The sequence below is a fragment of the Seriola dumerili genome, unplaced genomic scaffold (assembly GCF_002260705.1).
Source record: "Seriola dumerili isolate Sdu_G_001 unplaced genomic scaffold, Sdu_1.0 BDQW01000226.1, whole genome shotgun sequence".
Classification (NCBI taxonomy): Eukaryota; Metazoa; Chordata; class Actinopteri; order Carangiformes; family Carangidae; genus Seriola; species Seriola dumerili.
In genome coordinates this window covers 5,388,939-5,408,805 of record NW_019174481.1, presented here as the reverse complement: position 1 = coordinate 5,408,805, position 19,867 = coordinate 5,388,939, and the positions used below count along the sequence as shown (strand labels likewise).

Here is a 19,867-nt window from a genome sequence, read left to right as displayed (position 1 = left end):
ACTGTATGGTCAAATGACAGAAACGCTAAAACAGACAGGCATAATTTCTATATGCTCATGAACACACCGACCTGTTGGTTCTCTCCTGACTGGCCTGTCGCTCCTGCCTTAATGTGTGTATCTGCTGTCCTTGGTCCTGGCTGTGAGTCTGAAGGCGCCGTAGCTCCTCCTTCCACTGCTCGGCCTCCAGCTCTGCCTGCTTCAGCCGTGCCCGTGCTGTAAACACGGCCTCCCGCAACTGCACCACCTCCTCACACGTGTCTGAGGGAGGAGGAGAGTTGAGACCAAATTAATTAACATGCAAATTTCCAAAGGAAAACTTTAACTGGCTTTCAGATATAGCACCTGTGCTGGCCTGCAGGCGCGACTGTAAACCCAAGTTTTCTTCCTTCAGGACTCTGATCTCATTGGACAGTTGAGTGACGGTATCCAGCCCCTGTATGTAGATGTTTGTTGGTGCCCCTGGACAAAATAAACCAGAAGTTATTTGATGTAATTTCTTCAAGAGAGAGAAGTGATCATGTTTGGTGTTTTTCAAGTGGAGGACGGCTACAGTACCTCCGTCACGCCCAGTGGTGGCCAGTCTCTCTTCTAGCTGCTGTCGGAGCCTCTCATTAGTCCTGATGGACTCCTCCAGACGCTGACGGAGACACCTCACCTCCCGCAGGTGCTCCTCTATCAAATTTACCCCTATGGACAAACAGACATTACAAACATCAAACATTAAGAACAGCCATTTCCAATTATCAGATAATTATCCTAATAGATCATTAGCCTATGATGCTAACACAACATAACTTATTCACACCTGCATGGCTGCTTCCTGGCTGGTGTCCAGATGATCCAGGGTAGCTTCCAACTGGATGAACCATGTTCTCCATGTCCCACAAGGGCCCGCCCGTCGTTAGACCTGAGTCAGACTCCAGCGAGTGGCCTTCAGGGATGCCACCCAGCTGGTACTGTTGAAAGGCATGATGGGATAGCAGGCTGTAGCTGGAGAGGTTGTGCTGGTTGTGGGCACCGGGTGAGAGTGTGAAGAGAGGCTTGTCATGGGGAGCAGCAAATCCTGCAACCATAAACAGACACACAGAAGAGTGAAGAAGTGTGGGAAACATGATACGAAAACACTCAAAGGACAAGAGAGGACTAAGAGACGGTGGATACACACAGTAGACATTATGACAGTTAAGTCTTTAAATTACAATTAATTTCACACATGACACACTCTCCCTTGCCCCTCACCCCTGTTCTGCTCATTCATCTGTTTGTACAGCGTGTCCAGCTCTGGGCGAACAGCGATCACAGACAGGGCCCTGGGCCGGGGGTCAGAAGTGACTTCCTTACCCCAGACGTCAGGGCCAGAGGGGACAGAGAGGAAGGAGGAAACAGGTTCACTGAAAAGGGCTGGAGGAGAATGACAGGAAGTGACAGGTACAGAACATGGAGGAAGAGGAGGAAAAGAAAATTTGGATTTTTGGGTTCTTTGCAAGTCATAGCCATCTATGAGTCCCATACCTCTGGAGGACTGACTGGTCAAAGACACAGGGGCTGAGCAAAGCATGTTGGGACAGCTGCTGGAGGACTTGAGGAGCCCATGAGGAGGAGGGAAATATGGACGGACTAGAAAAGGGGAATGGAAGGTGAAAGGATAGAAGAGACATTTCACAGAGAGAAAGAAGGCTTAAACTTCAACAATACCGTCTGGTTCTGATCCGTGTCCTGGCTGCTGCAGCCGGTGCTCCTGCTGATACTCTCTGGCGTCTAAATCAGAGCACAGCTCCAAGTCTTCATTGGTTCTGTACTCGTCGGACACCAAGGAGGTCCTGTCTGATTGGTCGGTGGTCTCAGAGAGGGCGTGGCAGCTGGACGGGGTCTCAGGACGCTGATGCAGCTTGGTGTGGAGCGACTCGATGATTTTATCTTTCTGCTGCAGCTCCTTACTCAGCCTGCAGGTGTACACAAGGACAAGAATCAGCACTCTGAGCTGATAGAAATGAGGCCGGGTGTTTGGGATTTCCTGGCAAAGTTCAGAGTTCAAATTTTACATGATGCGTTTACATTTGTCAGTAACATCAAAACAAGGAAAGACCACCACATCTTTCTCACATTCACTGAAAATTAAGGACAGAACATTTTTATATAGCTCTATAATGTGCATGTGAGTATCCATGATGAGATTTCAGAGCTGCAATGATAAGTTGAATCAATCAGTTAAAAAATTTTTTTTTTTGATAATCAAATAACTGTTTAAATAATTTTAAAGCAAAAAGCCAAATATTCGCCAGCTCCATATTCATGTGAGCATTTGATGCTTTTCTTTGCTGTGTATGATACTAAATGGAATAGCTTTTTATTATTGACTGTTGGTCAGTCAAAACAAGACATTTGAAAACTTCTTCCTTGAGCTGTGGGAAACTACACAGTAACTACTTCAGACTACTAGATAAAATGACATATTATTATATTATCCGAGCAGACCTTCAGCTGTTCTTGGACCAATCCACAACCATTTACCAGTATTTGTGTTTTGTTTTTTTTTACAGTGGAGTTCTTAATGTAAATATGAAGTGGACCACGTGTGCGTCTCTTACTGTTTCAGCTGTTGAAGCATGAACTCCCTGTCTCTCTCCATCAGCATCCTAAAAAAGGCTGTCTCTTTAGCTTGGCTTTGACCCACAGAAAAAGACCACAGGGAGTCCCTGTATATGGAGCTGTTCTTAGAAAGCATAGCTTTCCACAAGGGACCCATCTGACTGTGAGTCCAGTCCACAAACTGCAAGTCCTTGATGCACCAGAGACAGAGCTGAGTCAGCTTGAAGGACGCAGAGAAAACAGCTGACTACAGTCTGTGATGTCTTCTGCTTCTTTTTACTTTACCCAGACTTCTAGACGACCTTATAAATAACATTTATTGGAAAATGAATTTAAAACAAAAACTCAACAAAAATGCAGCAGCTATAAATACAGGAGCAGATGTCAAAATGAGAGAAATCAATAAATAACTCCTTCTTTTAGATCTTGCACTCAGCGGGGTGATGTACCACCAGCAAAAGACAGTCACGCTGAGCCTCTTAAGCCCGGCTGGTGGGACACCTGCAAGTCTGTTCATCTAAAGCAACTTAACAGTAAAGGATCCGTGCTTTGGCCTGTGTGTGGATTAACACCAACCGTCTGTCTGCCATGTGGATGGCTCCTCGCATGCTGCAGCGAGTCACATGACAAAGTAAACTAATCAGTAGGACAGAGCTGGTGCTCTACACAGTGAGCTAATAAACTGATCACAGTGCCGCAGGTGATACTACAGCCTGTTGCCTTGCTGATGCACGAGTGATGAAGAGTCTAAATACTATAAAAACACTTGCAGACATGACGTAATCTGAACATTAAACTGTGCAGCTGAATCATGAAACAGATTAGCTCTGATTTCTCATCTTTAAGCTTGTAAACATTCACCCGTCCTACACATGTGGACACCTGCAACCAACCATGAAGACTCCTCACCTCCCAAATGTAATATATATACCGTATATGCATGGACAGGACTCTGTATCTTATATAACTGAAGGTGTGTATATATGCACTGAGGTCCATCTTAAATTAAATCTCTCTCTCACACTGGCCTCACATGACAGCTAACCTTACCACCACTTCAAGTTGTGTTATGGTAAAGATATTCTTTTTCGCTCATGCAGTACATTCAGCATGGGGACATGATAAAGTCGACTCACCGTAGGGCAAGCAACTCATGGCCCGTCTTGTCATCACTGCTCTCTGCACGGTCGCCTGTGTAAACCAAATCCAAACAACAGAAGAGGAGAGGGACACAAAGTTCAGGAAAGACCATTTAGACAGAACAAGACCACAAGAAAGTAAAGTGGCGTCTTTCTGTGCGTTTGGCGCAAAGGGGAAGATGTTTCTTACGTCCACTGATCTTGGTGACCACTCTTTGTGATAGGGCGATGCTCTGTGCCAGCTGTTCTCTGAAGCTCTGACCCATGTAGTAATCAATATCATTAGCTCGCAGCAGCTCCTCAAAGGCCTGAATGTTGTTGAGAATTTGAAGAAGGTTAAGAATATTGACCGTAAAATGTCTCCACATGGCCCAGAAAATGAAGAATCGATTAATGCAGAAGGGTTTGCTGTACCTTTGTGGTATCACCCAGGTGCTGGGTGAGGATATGGCAGACTCCCTGCCCCTCTCTCATCCTCTGCCTCAGGTGGGACAGCTCACGAGCTTGTGCCTGGATCAGAGAGTTGTACTTCCTGTGAAGGGAGGAAAAGAATCGGAGAGGGACACAAGGAGGCTCAGAATTAATAGGAATGTTATGATGTTTTTCAGAGCACCACAGGCTTTAAGTCTTATGACTAACCATTCCCATGTGCATCTGTTAACCAATTCTAGATAAAACAGAGGTGCCTTGGGGTATATACAGGCACTGCGAACCCTTACTAGGCCCCCTCTTCCCTTCCCCTTCTTTCCTTAACCACTGCCTCTCTGTCTCCTGTCCACTCACCCGGGCCATGTGGCACATTTCCCCTCTTCTGCTTGGCCTTTTCCCTCCTGTCTGGAGCTCTTCAGTTGCGCCTCCAGTGACGCAACTCGTGCCATCAGTTCTTGCAGCTCCCTGCTGGGTTTGGACCCTGAGCGAATCCCTTGGGTGTCAGACATCCAGCCCTCATCCTCTTCCGCACCGCTGGGGGCAGGTGATGTCTCAAAGGCCCAGTTTACCTTGAAGGTGAGGATTAAAAAATAGTTTATGAACTTTCAATGATATTACAGTGAGTAATACAGAGCAGCTGATTAATGTTGCAGTACCTTGCGAGGGGTGCGTTCCAGACTGGAAGCGTAGTCGCTGGTGGCAGACAGGGAGCGGACACGCAGCTGCAGCCCACGGATCACCTTGTGGCAGCGGGTCAGCTGTGAGCGCAGATCCTGGACCAGGTGCTGGAGAGAGGACTCATCCGCCATTTCATAAGCTCCTCTGTTACTGCTGCAGTTACCAGCGTACCAGCTGCTGCCCACACCCTCATAGTCCTGCTGATGGGACAGGGATGTGCACATCTCCAGGTCATCAAACTCTGCAGGGCGGAGAGAAGCAGAAATATATTGTTGAATGTGTTTCACAGGAGAAAAATAATGTTATTTATCATGATTTGAGAGGGATTTGAATCTGTTTGTTACCTGGGCTGCTGGTGTCTTCTCTCTCAGCTTCGTTCTCACTACGACCACAAGTCTCATAACCCAGATCCTGAAGATCCACCTGCACCTGTTTACTGGCTTGCTGGACCGATGTCTCTGCTGCATAGACACACAAGAGTTAAATGTTAGTTTGTGGTTTTGAACACTTTTTTTCCAGTATGTCTGCATTCCCTTAACATGTCCTTGAGAATGACTCACTGAGGAGATCTCTGTAGTCCTTCAGTTGTTCAGCCTGAGCATGGACCGTGGCCTCAGACACCATCAGCCTCTCCTGCAGCTCTCTGTTCTCCTGGTGGCTCAGAGCCAGATCGGAGCGGAGGCGGGAAGCCTGCTCGTGGAGACCCTCCTCTTTATCCCACCAGAGCGCTCCCACCTCACTGCTGTCACCGGCAGGCTCCACCTCCTGCAGCAATAAAGTGTGTAAGCAACTGACATGTATACAAAGGATGGAGGAGGATACTGCAGGTAAAGTATGTCACTTCCATCGGTTTAACAAGTGGGAGCTTATGTTCATCACATACAGCAGGACAACAGGATACTAACTGTTAATATATGAATATTTTAACATGGGAAGGTGCAGCAGTGAGAGCTCCATTACTTATGTAAACAACCACGAGACTAAAGAGAACATCACACCGGTACACAGAGACCGTAAATAGAGAGCAAAGTGATGAGGAGAAGTCAGGGAGAAAAGGAGGGCAGGGCCTGGAGGCAAAGCTGCTCCCGCAGTGATCACTAAAATCTGCTTTGCAGCGAGCATAGACACTGCTTTATTCACAGAGGTGGAACATAACAAAGCACTTTTACATCATTAATCTGCCAGCTGCAGTTCTCTTCACTTTCCCAAAACTATGTTTTACATGCAAAATATACTGTAGCTTAAAAACATGATTTTTAAATGACTGAATATAGTAGTTAGTTACTGCAACCTGTAGAACTGACAATATAAAAAAACTTGATTACACTTCAGTACCTCAATTATTTAACATTAACCATCATTCAAAATGAAGTTTTACTTGTGATATTTTATTGCCAATAAGTTTACAATTTAGAAATCTAATTAGAACTTTTAATGGGCTATTTTCCCATCAAAATGGCATTTGCTGCTTTTACTTAGCTAAACTATGCAAGCACTTTTCCCACAACCATTGTTTGCCATTTTATTCTCTTTAAGACATTGTCAGATGTGTGGAGGGAAAAGTAAATGAGTTCTGTGCCTTCGATCATAGTAAAAATGACCATATTGTACAAAGGGTGGACAAAATAACATGAGAAACAATCTCATGCATAATCCTACAGATTAACCCTGCAATAAAGATATTTGAATCTTATTACATTCAGTTTTGTAGAGACTGTGTCAGAGAGGTGTTGATGCAGCTAAGATCTTTTTCTTGTTGTTGACATGTTTGCTGTGGTGTCATTGTTGTGCTGAATCAAACTGCACTGTGAGCTGTTCCGATTATGTTCTCTACCCCCTGGACCTTTATTTGACAATATTATTATATAAATTGAAAGACAAATAAAAGAAATTCTTAATTACTGCAGCAGATTCATAACTCATCTGTGATAGTTATTAGCTGCTGATATAAGTCACTCAAACATCACCTTATTATATATCTATTTAAAAGTATAGTGTGTTGTTACCGTTTCAGTCTGGTGTGTGTTATGACGGGACGTCAGCTTTCCCAGGTCCAGAGAGCGTGGCCTCGTGCAGTGCCTCTTCCCTCTCTCTTCACTCGGACTGACACACAGAGAACCTCGCTTCCCCACCGGCACTGGAGATGTTTCCTCCTCTTCATCTTCTTCCTCTTCCTCCTCCTCCTCCATATCCTCCTCTTCATCCTCCTCCTCCTCCTCCTCCTCCTCTTCGTACTCCTCCTCTTCCTCTTCCTGGTTCAGACTCCTGTGATTCGTCTCTGTGTTCATCCTCATTCCCAGGACTCCAGCTCGTCCTTGGCTTTCTTTCAAAGCCTGGTTTTCCTCCTGTAGCCTTTGCAGTGCACTCCTAGTGGAAGACGGACAGAAACATGAAGCCAAATCGACATCAGCATAATGGAGCTGTCAGGTTTAAACCTCTCCAGCAGCTCAGATGGCAGAGACAACAACACAAGAGTCAATGAAGTCCTCTTAGACAATTAAAATATAAAGTTTACCGAGGATCTCTGAGACAAATACGCACCTCATTTGGGCCACAGAGGCGTATCCATCCTTCTCCAGTTGTAACCTTATTTCCTCGAGCTGGCCTTCAAGTGTCGTCTTTGCTTCTTCAAGCTGCTTTACATCAGCTCTCGGGGACAGCAGCCCCCTCGCTAGCCCTCCAGTCACACCCTCAGGTTCATGAGCCTTCACAGAAGTCTAGAAAAGAAAAAGAAAAAAAGTTAAATTTCTATTCAAGTCAAGGGATTATATGAAGTACATTCTCTAAGATTTAAATCAGTAAGAAATCAACAAATCTGCCTCAATTTAAAGGTATTTAACTTTGAAATATAAATAGAAGCATTTTACCTGAATGAAAGCCAAACTCCTGGCCGTGACTTTATCATCATCGTCCTCTATGCTGTCCGTGAACTCATCACTGCTGCCATCTTCATCGTCTCCCTCCTCCTCCTCTGTGCTGAGCTCTGGAAACACAAAAACCATATAAGGACAATATCCACTTGCTGTTTGTTCTTTTGTTGAAATCTTAATCCAAAGTTTCTCCGTCTTCTTCTTTAATTTTTGCGTCTCTCCCTCTGTAGCGTTCACCCTCTACCCCATTCTTTCCACACTTCTGTCTGTACACTGAATCACCAGCCGTGGCACTGAAGGGAAATGTTATGTCATACATTGCCAGCCAGCCAAAAACACACTCAAGGCGGTGCAACCTAGTACGAGTGTGTGTGTGTTTATGAGAAAGTGAACTAAAACAAATGTAATGGATTTGAGATCATTTATATTCACACACATGGAAGGACGGTGGTGATCATGTGCTAAAACATAGTATGTATACAGCATATAAGTGTCATTTCATGTTATCAAAATATTGTACACACACTCACACACAGAGTGAGGGAGGAACACATAAATGGATGTTGGTTTGCTGCCAGGAAGCAGAGGCTCGGAGGAAAATGACTAGCAGGAATTTCAAAGGAAAACTGTTTTACATAATAGGCCCTAATGCTTCGAAACAGACACGCACATACGCATAACATACTACACATACACACACACTGCGCAGTGCTAGATGTGAGTCATAGGTGTACGGGTGTGTATCTCTACAGTTCCTCTATGTATTGTTGCGACTTATTATGGGATTATTTCATTACAAGGGAAAGTTCAGAGACACTTGGCAACTAAAAATGTCTCCACCAGCAAACAAGGATGAAAGTGAAATATATGAAACCTCTCTGTGCCGCTAGTGAGAGGGCAGGAAATTCATGGAGCAAAAGTGCTGGGTTATTATTGATTCAACAATGTGCTCTGTAAGCTGAACTGACTGAATGTGGGGCCCTGTTTACACACTGTGACACTACATACTGACACCACTGTCATACTGGGAACATGTAGAAAGAGGCACTGTAGGGTCTGTTGATCAGTGTATCTATCATTTAAACTAACATGGATTTCATTTGTTTTTTTCTGATATAAGGGAATAATTGAGTGAAAGGGCTCACATGAGCTTCCCTTATTTGGTGGATTTTGCATTTTAGTGTAGTGAACATCTAATTGGGCATTAGAGCAGAACAGCCATGCAAACATGAAAACCATGCCACAATCTCATGCATGAGGGATCAAGAACATGAACAAAAAGACACTCATTTGGATTGGAAATGTCTTATAATACACATTCTAGTTTGATGTAGATGTTTACAAGTAAACGTTAAAACTGAATTATCTACAGAAATCTTCTGACAACATTTAAATGTGACAATATTTCAAGACATTTATAAGTGTGTTCTTACGGTTATAAAAATGTATATTAGGACAAACTAGGAGGCAAACTGAGGAGGCTGAGGATGACATGTAAATAGTATCTCTACACTGAGGATTGGTTCAATTGTGGGTTGTACCTCTGAGGAAAAAAGGAAGGTATATCAAGGAGCACGCACGGGATTTCAGGTTTGGGATATTCTTAAAACAAACTCCCAATTAAACACAATAAAGAGAAATCCATAACAGAGCTGCTTTTGACAAAAAGCCAGCACATGTTTATTTTCGTTGCATTTAAAATACAAAAAAAAAAAAAAAAAAAAAAAAAAAAAAAAAAAAAAAAAAAGAGGTGTTGACAAGGATTCCATCTTTGAGGCTCGATGATTGATCAGGGCGCACATCCCAAGAAAATGTACTCTGCCTAATATAAATATTTAATGAGCAACTATTATTTCTGGCATTCACATCTCATGTGCTTTATATAGAGAGCACAGTGCAGACTGTAAAATAACTTATTATATATATAATATTTTCCTGTTATGTTGGTACAAAGCTGAACTGAAGTTCAACAAGCAGATAAACTAAAAACAATACATATCATATTAACTTACCATAACGTTACTTTGAAGTAATCAGCAGGCACCTAGCGCCTTATATCTAATGCGGCTGACTATATGTTTCATGCATATCTGTCAGACTAAAATGTAACTACAGCAGAGCAGGTCTACAGTATAAAAGCGAGTATGAAAGCAATCCAAGGTTAAGCTGAACTGAGGGGAACGACTTGGCCATCTTTTGTTTGGATTTGTATCTTGGGCCTTGTTAAGTGTGCACATCCTGTTCACGAACAGATGATATAAAACAAATGATGGATGGTGAGACGTTTCACTGTAAGGCATGAGCTTGAGTTTCTCCACAAGACGTAACTTCACTGTGACAGTAAGGCTGGAAGAGTGACACCGGTGAGAGACAGTACACAGAAATGGCAATACAACAACAGTCGCACTGCAAAGAAATACGCAGGCAGTTTTCATGAAACAATAGAACAACATATTCACACCACACTCATGAAATCTATTAATAAATAAGACTCTTGAGTTGCACGTTGCCACTTCATACCATTAAGGTTAATCTGAACAGGCAGCTGCCACTGTGAGTAGTGCTTGTGCCATCTGGACGAAGCTTCCTGCAGACTGAGGGTCAGATTTTTGATTTTGATTCATACTCTGAGCAGATTGTGCTTTATCATGTTCACTTTAGGATTAAACTGACCATCAGTTGCTACGGGCAGCTTCATCTCACATAAAGAGTGTGAGTGTAACTCAGTCGAGCTGTGGTCAGACAGAGCATCACGGAGCATTAGTGACAGTGCCCACTGCAGCCCTGGAGGCTGGACCCTGCCCATCCCCACCTCCAAAGTCAGGCTGCCGTTTAGCAGCCCTGTCCAGCACCAGGGCCATGTTACGGGTCCTGGCCAGGACCTCCTCCAGCTGTCCGCGGAGTGCCTGAACCGAGTCTAGCTCAGTGTGGAGGGCCTGGATCTTCTCTGAGCTGCTGCGAGGCGGAGAGGAGGAGAACAAAGAAGTGTCTTTAGGGCAAGAGCAATTAAAAACTGCAACTTACTGTATTCACAGGGAACTGGGCTGGGTGCAGCTTCCCTACCTGTCACTCTTGGTGTGAATTTGCATGAGATTTTGGTACAATCTCTTCTCTGCCCTCAGGGCGTCATTCAGCTTGTTGTACTCTGACACAAGCTGCTCCAGCACGCACTAGACCAGATTGGCAGGTACGATGGGGGGTGGGGGTGGGGGGGTGAAGATATACATTAAGTGCATAATTCTTAAGTCATTCAAACCCCTGAATATTGTCACATTGGTTTGGAATGAAGGAAAATCCTACTTGGTGATTTGTGCTGTCTTTTGGGGCAACTCGATCGACCTGCTGGTGAGCCAAAGACGAACGCAGAACAGAGAGCTCCTTCTGCAGGGAGAGGACACAAAGCTATAACTTGTAAGATATAAAAAAAAAACACACAAGGATTGTTTTAATTGATCATGCACACAGATACCTGAGCCTCCTTTTCCTTCTTCAGTACCAGCTGCAGCTCCTCCTGGACAGCCTTCATCTCTGCCTCACTCTCTTTAGAAGACAGCTGCATCGCCTCTTCCTGGCCCTGCATCAGCTCCTAATGAATAAAGTATACTGTGAAGATCAGGTGTACTGGACACAGAGCATGGGAATACAATCATGGACAGATACCTTGATAAAGGCTTCCTTCTCTTTGAGCAGACTCTGCAGATGTGCTGTCTCTCCTCCCATCTCCCTCTCCTTGTCCCGCCTCAGCTCGCTCAGCTCTTGTTCTCTCAACGCCAGCTGTTTGCGTAGCTCCTGCAGCTGGTGTGTGCGCTCACTAACCACCAAGGACAGCCTGTAGGAGTAGTCCTGAGAGAGACAGAGTGAAGAAACTGAAGGCTTTTCAACTTATTTTCGTTGCGTACAATCTATCAGTTGCATGTACCAGCAACATGGGCCTACCTGCAGATACTGGTCTTTGGAGCTGAGAGTGCTGAGCAGATCCTGGACCTGTGTTTGATGTTCATTAGACTGGCGGCTGCGGTCTGACAGCAGCTCCTGGAACAGCTTCTCTTTCAGTGCCAGCCGAGCCTTCAGCTCCTCCACAACCTCAGTGGGGCCGGCCTGAACTCTGGCAACAAGGGCGGCTGTCAGATCCTGTACACACACAGACAGACAGACAGACAGACAGACAGACAGACAGACAGATAGACAGACAGATAGACAGACAGACACACAGACAGACACACAGACAGACACACAGACACAGACACAGACACACAAAGCAACATACACCCAGAAAAAGGCTGCATCAGCACACCTGTTGTGTTTGTGAAAGTGAACACACAGGTTTGCCGACCAGGGCTGTTTTTCCAAAGCTTTGAAAATTACACAGCAAACAGAAGCCATGATAATAAAAGCATAAAACGGTGTGCGTGTGTGTGTGCATGTGTGTGTGTGTTACCTGTGTCTCCTGGCTGCGGCTCTGCAGGGCTGCCTGTAGCTGGTTGATGATGGTGTCTTTCTCTCTCAGGGTGTTTCTCTCCTTCTCCTCACTCTGCTGCTTCAGCCACTGGAGGTTCCTGTAGGCCTCTGCCGCTTGCTCCAGCTCCAGCTCTTTGCCTCGCACCAAGCTGTCCAGACTCTGATGGTCACAATCACACACAAAAAGCAAAATATAATACCTCAAGTGCATATATCTAGAATGTATATTTATTGTTTTGGAGTTGCTGATGGACCTCTGACCTGATTCTGTGGGCAAAATGACTCCCACCTGGCCTTTCCAGATCAGATAATTCCACTGCATTAGTATAAACTGATCTGATATCATTGCACTGTGTGTAATGAGCGTACCGTGATGGTCTCTTCGTTGTTGGACAGGATGCAGCGCAGTCTCTCCAGGTCTCGTTCCTTCTCCCTGAGGGCCAGCTGCAGCCTCCTCACCTGGCCCTCGCGATCCTCCAGACAGCGAAACTTGTCATCGATGGAGTGCTGCAGACAGTGAAGGGGGATAAATCACACTGTTGCTATTCTGGGCGCCCGCAGCTGTGACATTTATCATGTTCTATACTGTGTTCAGCTCTGTAGCTGACAGCAAAAAAGGGGCCAATATGCAGTTTTGAAAAGGTCTTTTTACTTACAAACTAATTAAATTCAGGTTATGAAGTTAACATTTTTGTTGGGGAGCATCTCCTGCAACTGAAGATGAAGACTCTTTACATGGTTCATTTTATTATAAAATAGCATTTTCCCTCTCATCTGTCCAACACACCTCCCATCAAGATCTTTTAGTTTACTGGTGGTGGAATTTTACGCTGAACTACTGGTTTTTGAGGGATTTTGCATACTAAATAAATGCATTCTTGGCTCTTTTCTAATTCATTTTCCCTGCAAGACTCCCATGACTGCTCCATGAATCACATAGTTTTTGTATAGTGTATAGTAACACTGATCCACATGAAACAGTATTTGAGAAGGGTAGCCTTTAGTATTAAGAGCATTTTTCCATCCACTCACTATTTACACCACGCTGCCAGTCATTTCTGTGACTGGCATGTATATGAATGTGTGTGTTTGTGTTTTACCTCCAGAGCTCTGTCTCTATCTTTAATACGCTCTCTCAGTTTCTCCAGCAGGGCATCTCTTGGTTTGGAGCTTCCTGCTGATTCCAACATGTCCGAGTACTCCTACAGATGTAACGATTTTTAAGACATCTAAGCATGTGTGCATATCTGTGTATCTACATAGTGTATGTATGCACAGTGTGCAGGGTTGTGTGTATTACCTGTAACTGTTGCTCCTTGTCCTGCAGAGAGCGTTTGAGCTGTGCGATGCTTCTCTCTTTTTCCTGCAGCACACTGTGCTTCTCTGCGTCGCTCTCCTTCAGAGCTGCGTCTTTAGCCTGAAGCTCAGAGCGAGCTTTCTGAAGGGCACAGCGCAGGTCCTGCAGCACAGAGATGAGAGGTTACACATGCTTCTGCCTCTAAATGTTTGATTTTCTCGCGCTCACAGATTCACAAACACACTAACCTGGTTGTGTTTTTCTGTGACCTCCCTGTGCTGCAGTGCCTCCTGCAGATCAGAGTTCAGTCTGTCCTTGAACCTCACCAGGTCGTCTCCTTGCCTCTGGCTCTGTCTCAGACTCCTCTGGCTGGCCTCTAGCTCCAGACCAAGGGAGAACAGGGAGCTCTGCACCCCCACCAGCTCGCCCTGAAGCTGTGCAAGCGTCAAGGACTCACTGACCCCCTCTGGAGCCTGGAGAAGGAATGACCACAGATCAAGGTCATCAGCCTGAAGACAATATTTCTCACTATCAAAAGGAGGGTTCTGGATCAGGGTTTGCACCGCTATATGTGCATAAGTCCTCACCTTGCTCTGAGTGAACTGGTTGCGGTGGGCCATTTCTCGCAGCTTACACAGAGTGGTGTTTTGTCCTTCAATCATCTGGTACAGCTCCTGGGCCTTAAAGCAGAATGAATCATATGTTTGAGGACATTCTCAACAGATATCCTCTCATGTTGGCTGACCTTTGTTAATTCACTACTTAATGCAGGAAACAAAAACACACACACCTCACTGTCTTTTGTGCTAATAGACTCTGTGAGGCCCTGAATGGTTCTTTCCTGACTTTGAGATTCCTGGCGGAGAGAACGCAGCTCACACTCCATCTCATTCAGCTTCTCCTGCAGCTTCTGCAGACGTAGACAGAGATGACTGTTAGGCTGTCATCAGGTCTCAGGTGTGCTTGTATCAAACATATCCACCTGTAATGAGGCATTTTATGTGTCTTTACCATATTGTTGGCCTCGCTCTCGTGGATCTTGACCTGCAGGGACTGGACCTGGAGCTGGGCCTTCTGCAGCTCGCTGACACACTGACCGGCCGCACACTCGTACTGGTTCAGCTGACTTTGCTGCTCCTCAACGAGACTCTGTATTAAAGACAATAAAGTAAGAAGAGAAGAGTAGCTGCATTATTTTTTAAGAAGATATACGTGTATATATATATATAAGATATTTTTTAGTCTCAGAATACATGAAAAATACAGAGGCTGAAGGCTGCATAACTTCCACAGCAGATTATGTAACACTATATGTGAACAACATTTAGAGACTCTGCTCATTCATGTGTGTACTTTGTAAAAAAGCTGATACAAGGATAGAGCCTCCGGAGTGCTGTGTGATCATCTGCATGAATGAGTGTGTCCAAATTGTTCTGTGCTACCATTATCTTTACATAACCAGTGTATGAATAATTCCAACTTTCACAAACTAAAGGAAGGCTATTACCATGATACACTGACATGGTTTCATGAAGCTGAGATTATATATTCAGAATTTTACTTTAGTAATTTTTTCCTAATAGAAATGCTAAAGTTAACTTACTTAAATGGCGTTACTGTAGTAGCCAACCAGTACTGAGATGACAGGGTGGTCTGACATTGCGTGGATCACTTTTGCCTCAAGGGCTCTGAGTGAAAATAGGCCAGTGGTGGAGTCACTCTATCTTAATGTCTCCCCACATCTAACCTACTTCAGTCAGCAGCCACGGGAACCGAGATCACACACTCCAATTAAGCAGGAACATCTCATTCAATGGCAAATCCAAAAGCTATCAAAGCCGATTATTATTTTGAAGAAGTCAGCTTTTTAATAGACGCAAATACTGAGCACACACTTGTTTTCGCATAGTGGTGCAGAAAATCGTGTGCTGCGACTCATCTGTCTGCAGGCTGTGTTCATGCTTCAGAGTATTACCAGCTACACAGAAGTCACTGTGTAGCTTCATCTTCAAATAGATATTAAAATGCTGGTTTTAAATTTAAAGATATTTTACACTCAATAAATTGTGAAAAATGTCTGTTTTCACTCTATAATCTTATTTTCTATTTCATCGAAATGAATAATGACCTCCTTGTATGTGCCCACACACACCAGGTAATTAGGCCATGTCGTGTGTCACCTCTAACCCACACCTGACTGCTCATGTAATGTATTCCCACACATGGAAAACTAAGCAGAAGACACACACACGCACACACCACTGTAGTTCACATCCTCCTGAGCATAAAAGCTTGTAGTAGAGGCCATGGGGAGGATTTAGGTGACTGACAGCTGGATTATGTGGCTAATTAAGCTAAAAAAAGTGGTGAGAATAATCGTTTTGCAGACAGGCTGCACTGTTTGTATGTCAAACATCAAAGCCTGTTGGGGTGGTTCACTGCAGATATTGCTGATTTGCAGTGCATAGGCAAAATTCACTACAAGTTTCATCATCCTTGAGTAGTGAAAATTTGTATTCAGCACCATCACCATCCTCATCAAGATTTATACCTGGTGGGGAGGTGGGGGAGGATACTCTTTGTACAAATCTTCTAATAGATCCTCCATGTCAGTCAGGTTCAGACCCTGATCCATCCTGGCATCCAGCCTGATCAGAGGGGTCTCCAGCTCAGGTGTCAGCATGTTGTTGTCTCTTTCTCCATCTGGAGTTCCATACAACATTCCCAGGACAGGATCAGGGAAGCCCAGCCTACTGCTTCCATTACTGGAGCTCCGTCTGAGCAGCACTGGCAGCTTGCTCCCCTTAAGGCTCTGGACTGGCCGGTAGACGGCATAGCTTTGGAGCAAGCAGAGGGCCAGGGGGAGGCTGAGCCCAGGTGAGCCTTGGCCATGCGGGGCTCCCATGTGCTCCTCAGAGAGGGAGTCAGATATCCGGTCATCTATGGCGTCCCTGGGGGATCTCATTGGACCATCTGTTATGGCTCCAGGCTGGATGTATTCCTCAGCTGTCTCCAGGGATGCTATAGAGGGGCTGGAGCTGGCTCGTCCAGCCAGGGTGCGATCACTGTCTGATGTCCTTGAGGGTTCCCGAGAACCAGGGACCAGAGTTAGAGAGGAGGGGGGTTCTTCTGAATCTTCTACATTTTTTCTGTCTCCCTCTCCAACACCTCCTATTCCTCCAATCACACTACCTCCGATGACACTGGCTGAATATCTGGTTGATGGCCCACAGGAAATACTCCGTGCCAACTTCCTGGGCACCTTACAAACAGCTTCGTAATCTGAGTCTGCCACCCGCCAGTAGGAACATCCTCGACACCTCCTGGGAGTGCTGTGCACACAACGCTGTGAGCCGGCAACTGTAACCTCTGACCCTGGACCCACAGGACACTGAGGGTGGTGGTGATGGTGACAGTCCAGGCTGTCGTCAGCCCAGGACTCATACAAAGAGTAGACCAGATCATCCTGGAGCAGGGCACAGTACTTTGCATGAGTGAGACCTGAGATGTCCACCATACCATCTCCTGGTCCTTCATTGCCTCCACTGATCGTCCCTGCACCCTCTTCTGAATTTGTTTTCCGGTACAGCCCACCAATGCACTGCCTCAGCCGATGTTTCTCCTGCAGGAGCCTCTGCAGCCTTTCGATAGACAGGGCCTCCACACGGGCGATGACTGTGTCGAAGCGGTACATGCGGTCCAGCATGAAGGTGCACTTGGAGCAGGCGAACTCTCCTCTGCCATCCCGGGTCAGCTCTTGCCCCAAAGCATGAGACAGCAGCACATGCAGGTTGAGTTTGGCAGTGGGGTGGAAGATCCATCGCCTTTGGTTACCGCAGAGCTCCCGGCCACAGATGCGACACGTCTCCTTCATCTTGAGATCAAGCATTCCACAGGTTTATAATCATATAGCAGTGGTAGAATTTCTTATTTGTTCTAACATGAGGACACCTGGATCCTTATGATGAATTTGACATTCAAGCTGCATCAGACTAAGCACATATTACAATAAAAAGCCTTCTGCATCTGATATAGTGTAAAGCTCTTCATGGCACCAGTCCACACAATGGCATTAAATTCAATGGCTTAAAGAGAAATGAGATGAGGTAGAAAAGAAGAAGCAGTCGTCCAGGCTTGTAGAGAATGGTTGCACATGTGGTTCTTGGCAGCACTGAAAACGGTGAGGTAAAAGCAGATTAACAGATACTGTAACTATCATGTAAAGATTTCCATCAGCTCAGGATCACCGTTCATTTGCTGGAGGTGCAGGTGCATCGGGAATATGGCGTACACCCCCACAGATGTTGAAGTCTAGTCAAACAGATGCAGTATTTATCCGTATACTGTGTGATTAGCATGTCCCGACAGCACCTCACGCTCCTCTGCACCATCCCTCGGCTGTCACGGACACACGAGCCGCACCGCACGCGCCATCAGGTTCATTACGACCGGGTATCGGTAATAATCCGCTGCCCTTTTACACGGACACGGAACAGTAACAGGCGTCCCAGGACAGTCATCTGATTCTTTCCCCGGTGTCCGTGTTCGGAGGAATGGACTCCTCATTCATTTCAGAGCTGTTACCGACAGCTCGTGAAGGAGACACGCGCACATCAGATTCGCTCCTCCGTGCGGTCGGAGATCCTCCGGGCTGATAACGCGGTGGCTGCCTGAACTAGACCTGCAGCGGCGGAGTGCACCATTCAGGGAAGAGGGGGGTAGAGAAGCCGCCGGATGCAGTCAAATAGGGGTGCTCACGGTTTAATAGCCACAATGATTCCGATTCATAACGACGAGTTTCATTAAGAAACACACGAATAAACGTAAAACCAGCGAATATCCGCTTTATTTAAGGTTTAATGTGAAAGAGACGGAGTAATGTACCCTGGCAGTCAGTTACTTCCCCCGGTCCGGTTTACTAAGCTCTGCTCGCTCGCCTGACTGAACAGGTGAAATGCTCAGTAGCATGTTAACATTAGTGACGCTCTGTAAAATTAAATACAACTGAGTGCAACATAGACTCTATTCTATACCGTTTTATTTTTTTTTTCAAATTCTATTTCTTTATTGACACGATAATACAGTAGTGTTGTTCTACGAGGTTTACCATGTAAGTATATGTGTAATAATTCTCTTTTTTTAATATCCTATTCTGTGATAAATTAAATCAAATGGACAGACACACACACACACACACACACACACACACACACACACACACACACACACACACACACACACACACACACACACACAGCCTAAGGGTTGACTTGAACCAGTTTCTATATTCCAGTATTTGAGTTTAAACTGTACTGTATATAAAATAATTTATACAAACTAATGCTGAAACTATTGGTGGATTAAATGATTAGTCACTTGACAGGAAATTAATTGCCAACTATTTTCATAATCAATTAATTATTTAAGTCACTTATCCGGCACAAGATTTTTTGCCTTTCTCTGTTTTATAAGCTGAATATCATTGGGTTTTGGACTTTATCAGGCCGAGCCAAGAGGCTCTGTGGAGTTAGGATGTTTTCTATACTAATCATGAGATTGTGAGCCTTAAAACCAGTTAGTAAGATGACGGCTGCTGTGTGGTGATGTAAAGATATAAGGACAAACTTTGAATAGAGGTCATTATCTTACTGGCAGCATCAGAGAGTCAGTGCTTGACAGATTAATGTTTAGATAATCAATAAATGGTTTGAGTCAGTTATCATATATAAATGAACAAACAAATATTGGTTGCAGCTACATAATTGCTGTTACAAGTGCTCCCTGTCCTCCATTAGGTAATAAAAGTGCAATCAAACATTCTGAAGACGTAATAATTTAAGGTTTAACCATACTGGTCTGTTAGTTTTGGTCTATTAATAGCGCCCTCAACAGACCAGTGTAATTTTCCAAAGATGAACACCGAGTGTCAAAACATGTTCTTGCTACAAGATCATTAGTGTTTCTTTTTGCCGTGGTGCACATATATCAACAATGGTTTCACTGTGATGGTCAAACAAAAAGGCCTTTCTGATGCATTTGACTGCGCAAGTTTGCCTCTGCGGCAACCACAATTTTTGTTTTCCCGAGGGCAGACAGACAGATGGTCATGCTGCCATGCTGTGACTTCCAAACAGACACGCAGTGAAAAAAAAATCCCCTGTTGACCATGGATGTACTTTCATCCTGAAAGCAGTTCCTTTGCTTCAGGGCACAGTGTGATCCTGCACATCCACATTAATGTGTGAGTCACAGTTTTGGGAGTATGCATGCAGGTCCTTCATTGCTGATTATTTAAAGGTTAATTACTGGTCTGGACTTCTCTGAAATCAGATGTTTTCAGAAGGATGTAGACAGCCAACAACACATGTGTGAAGGATGCAGCTGAATAAGCCTAGACATGTGAT

The 19,867-nt window shown here is 44.9% G+C and overlaps 1 protein-coding gene across 2 annotated transcripts in view; it reads right to left on the bottom strand.

Moving 5' to 3' along the window:
- LOC111228745 (myomegalin-like) overlaps nucleotides 1-19,867 on the bottom strand; it is a 36,377-nt gene that overhangs the window by 4,186 nt on the left and 12,324 nt on the right. The window contains exons 1-32 of one of the 2 annotated variants that reach the window (XM_022754762.1): nucleotides 16,015-17,395; nucleotides 14,475-14,612; nucleotides 14,254-14,373; nucleotides 14,051-14,143; nucleotides 13,712-13,936; nucleotides 13,467-13,625; nucleotides 13,267-13,368; nucleotides 12,536-12,673; nucleotides 12,147-12,326; nucleotides 11,645-11,839; nucleotides 11,369-11,551; nucleotides 11,178-11,294; nucleotides 11,009-11,089; nucleotides 10,772-10,878; nucleotides 10,521-10,663; nucleotides 7,706-7,821; nucleotides 7,380-7,555; nucleotides 6,845-7,205; nucleotides 5,399-5,603; nucleotides 5,183-5,299; nucleotides 4,817-5,079; nucleotides 4,515-4,729; nucleotides 4,146-4,263; nucleotides 3,922-4,039; nucleotides 3,729-3,783; nucleotides 1,699-1,946; nucleotides 1,516-1,620; nucleotides 1,243-1,404; nucleotides 809-1,066; nucleotides 559-690; nucleotides 346-462; nucleotides 72-261 (exon numbers count right to left, since the gene is read on the bottom strand). In XM_022754762.1, coding sequence (XP_022610483.1) covers nucleotides 72-261; nucleotides 346-462; nucleotides 559-690; nucleotides 809-1,066; nucleotides 1,243-1,404; nucleotides 1,516-1,620; nucleotides 1,699-1,946; nucleotides 3,729-3,783; nucleotides 3,922-4,039; nucleotides 4,146-4,263; nucleotides 4,515-4,729; nucleotides 4,817-5,079; nucleotides 5,183-5,299; nucleotides 5,399-5,603; nucleotides 6,845-7,205; nucleotides 7,380-7,555; nucleotides 7,706-7,821; nucleotides 10,521-10,663; nucleotides 10,772-10,878; nucleotides 11,009-11,089; nucleotides 11,178-11,294; nucleotides 11,369-11,551; nucleotides 11,645-11,839; nucleotides 12,147-12,326; nucleotides 12,536-12,673; nucleotides 13,267-13,368; nucleotides 13,467-13,625; nucleotides 13,712-13,936; nucleotides 14,051-14,143; nucleotides 14,254-14,373; nucleotides 14,475-14,612; nucleotides 16,015-17,352 — 6,275 coding nt within the window. In that variant the 5' untranslated portion in view covers nucleotides 17,353-17,395. Of the gene's footprint in view, nucleotides 1-71; nucleotides 262-345; nucleotides 463-558; nucleotides 691-808; nucleotides 1,067-1,242; nucleotides 1,405-1,515; nucleotides 1,621-1,698; nucleotides 1,947-3,728; nucleotides 3,784-3,921; nucleotides 4,040-4,145; nucleotides 4,264-4,514; nucleotides 4,730-4,816; nucleotides 5,080-5,182; nucleotides 5,300-5,398; nucleotides 5,604-6,844; nucleotides 7,206-7,379; nucleotides 7,556-7,705; nucleotides 7,822-10,520; nucleotides 10,664-10,771; nucleotides 10,879-11,008; nucleotides 11,090-11,177; nucleotides 11,295-11,368; nucleotides 11,552-11,644; nucleotides 11,840-12,146; nucleotides 12,327-12,535; nucleotides 12,674-13,266; nucleotides 13,369-13,466; nucleotides 13,626-13,711; nucleotides 13,937-14,050; nucleotides 14,144-14,253; nucleotides 14,374-14,474; nucleotides 14,613-16,014; nucleotides 17,396-19,867 lie in introns of those variants that run through there. The other variant, XM_022754763.1, reaches the window with a different exon arrangement.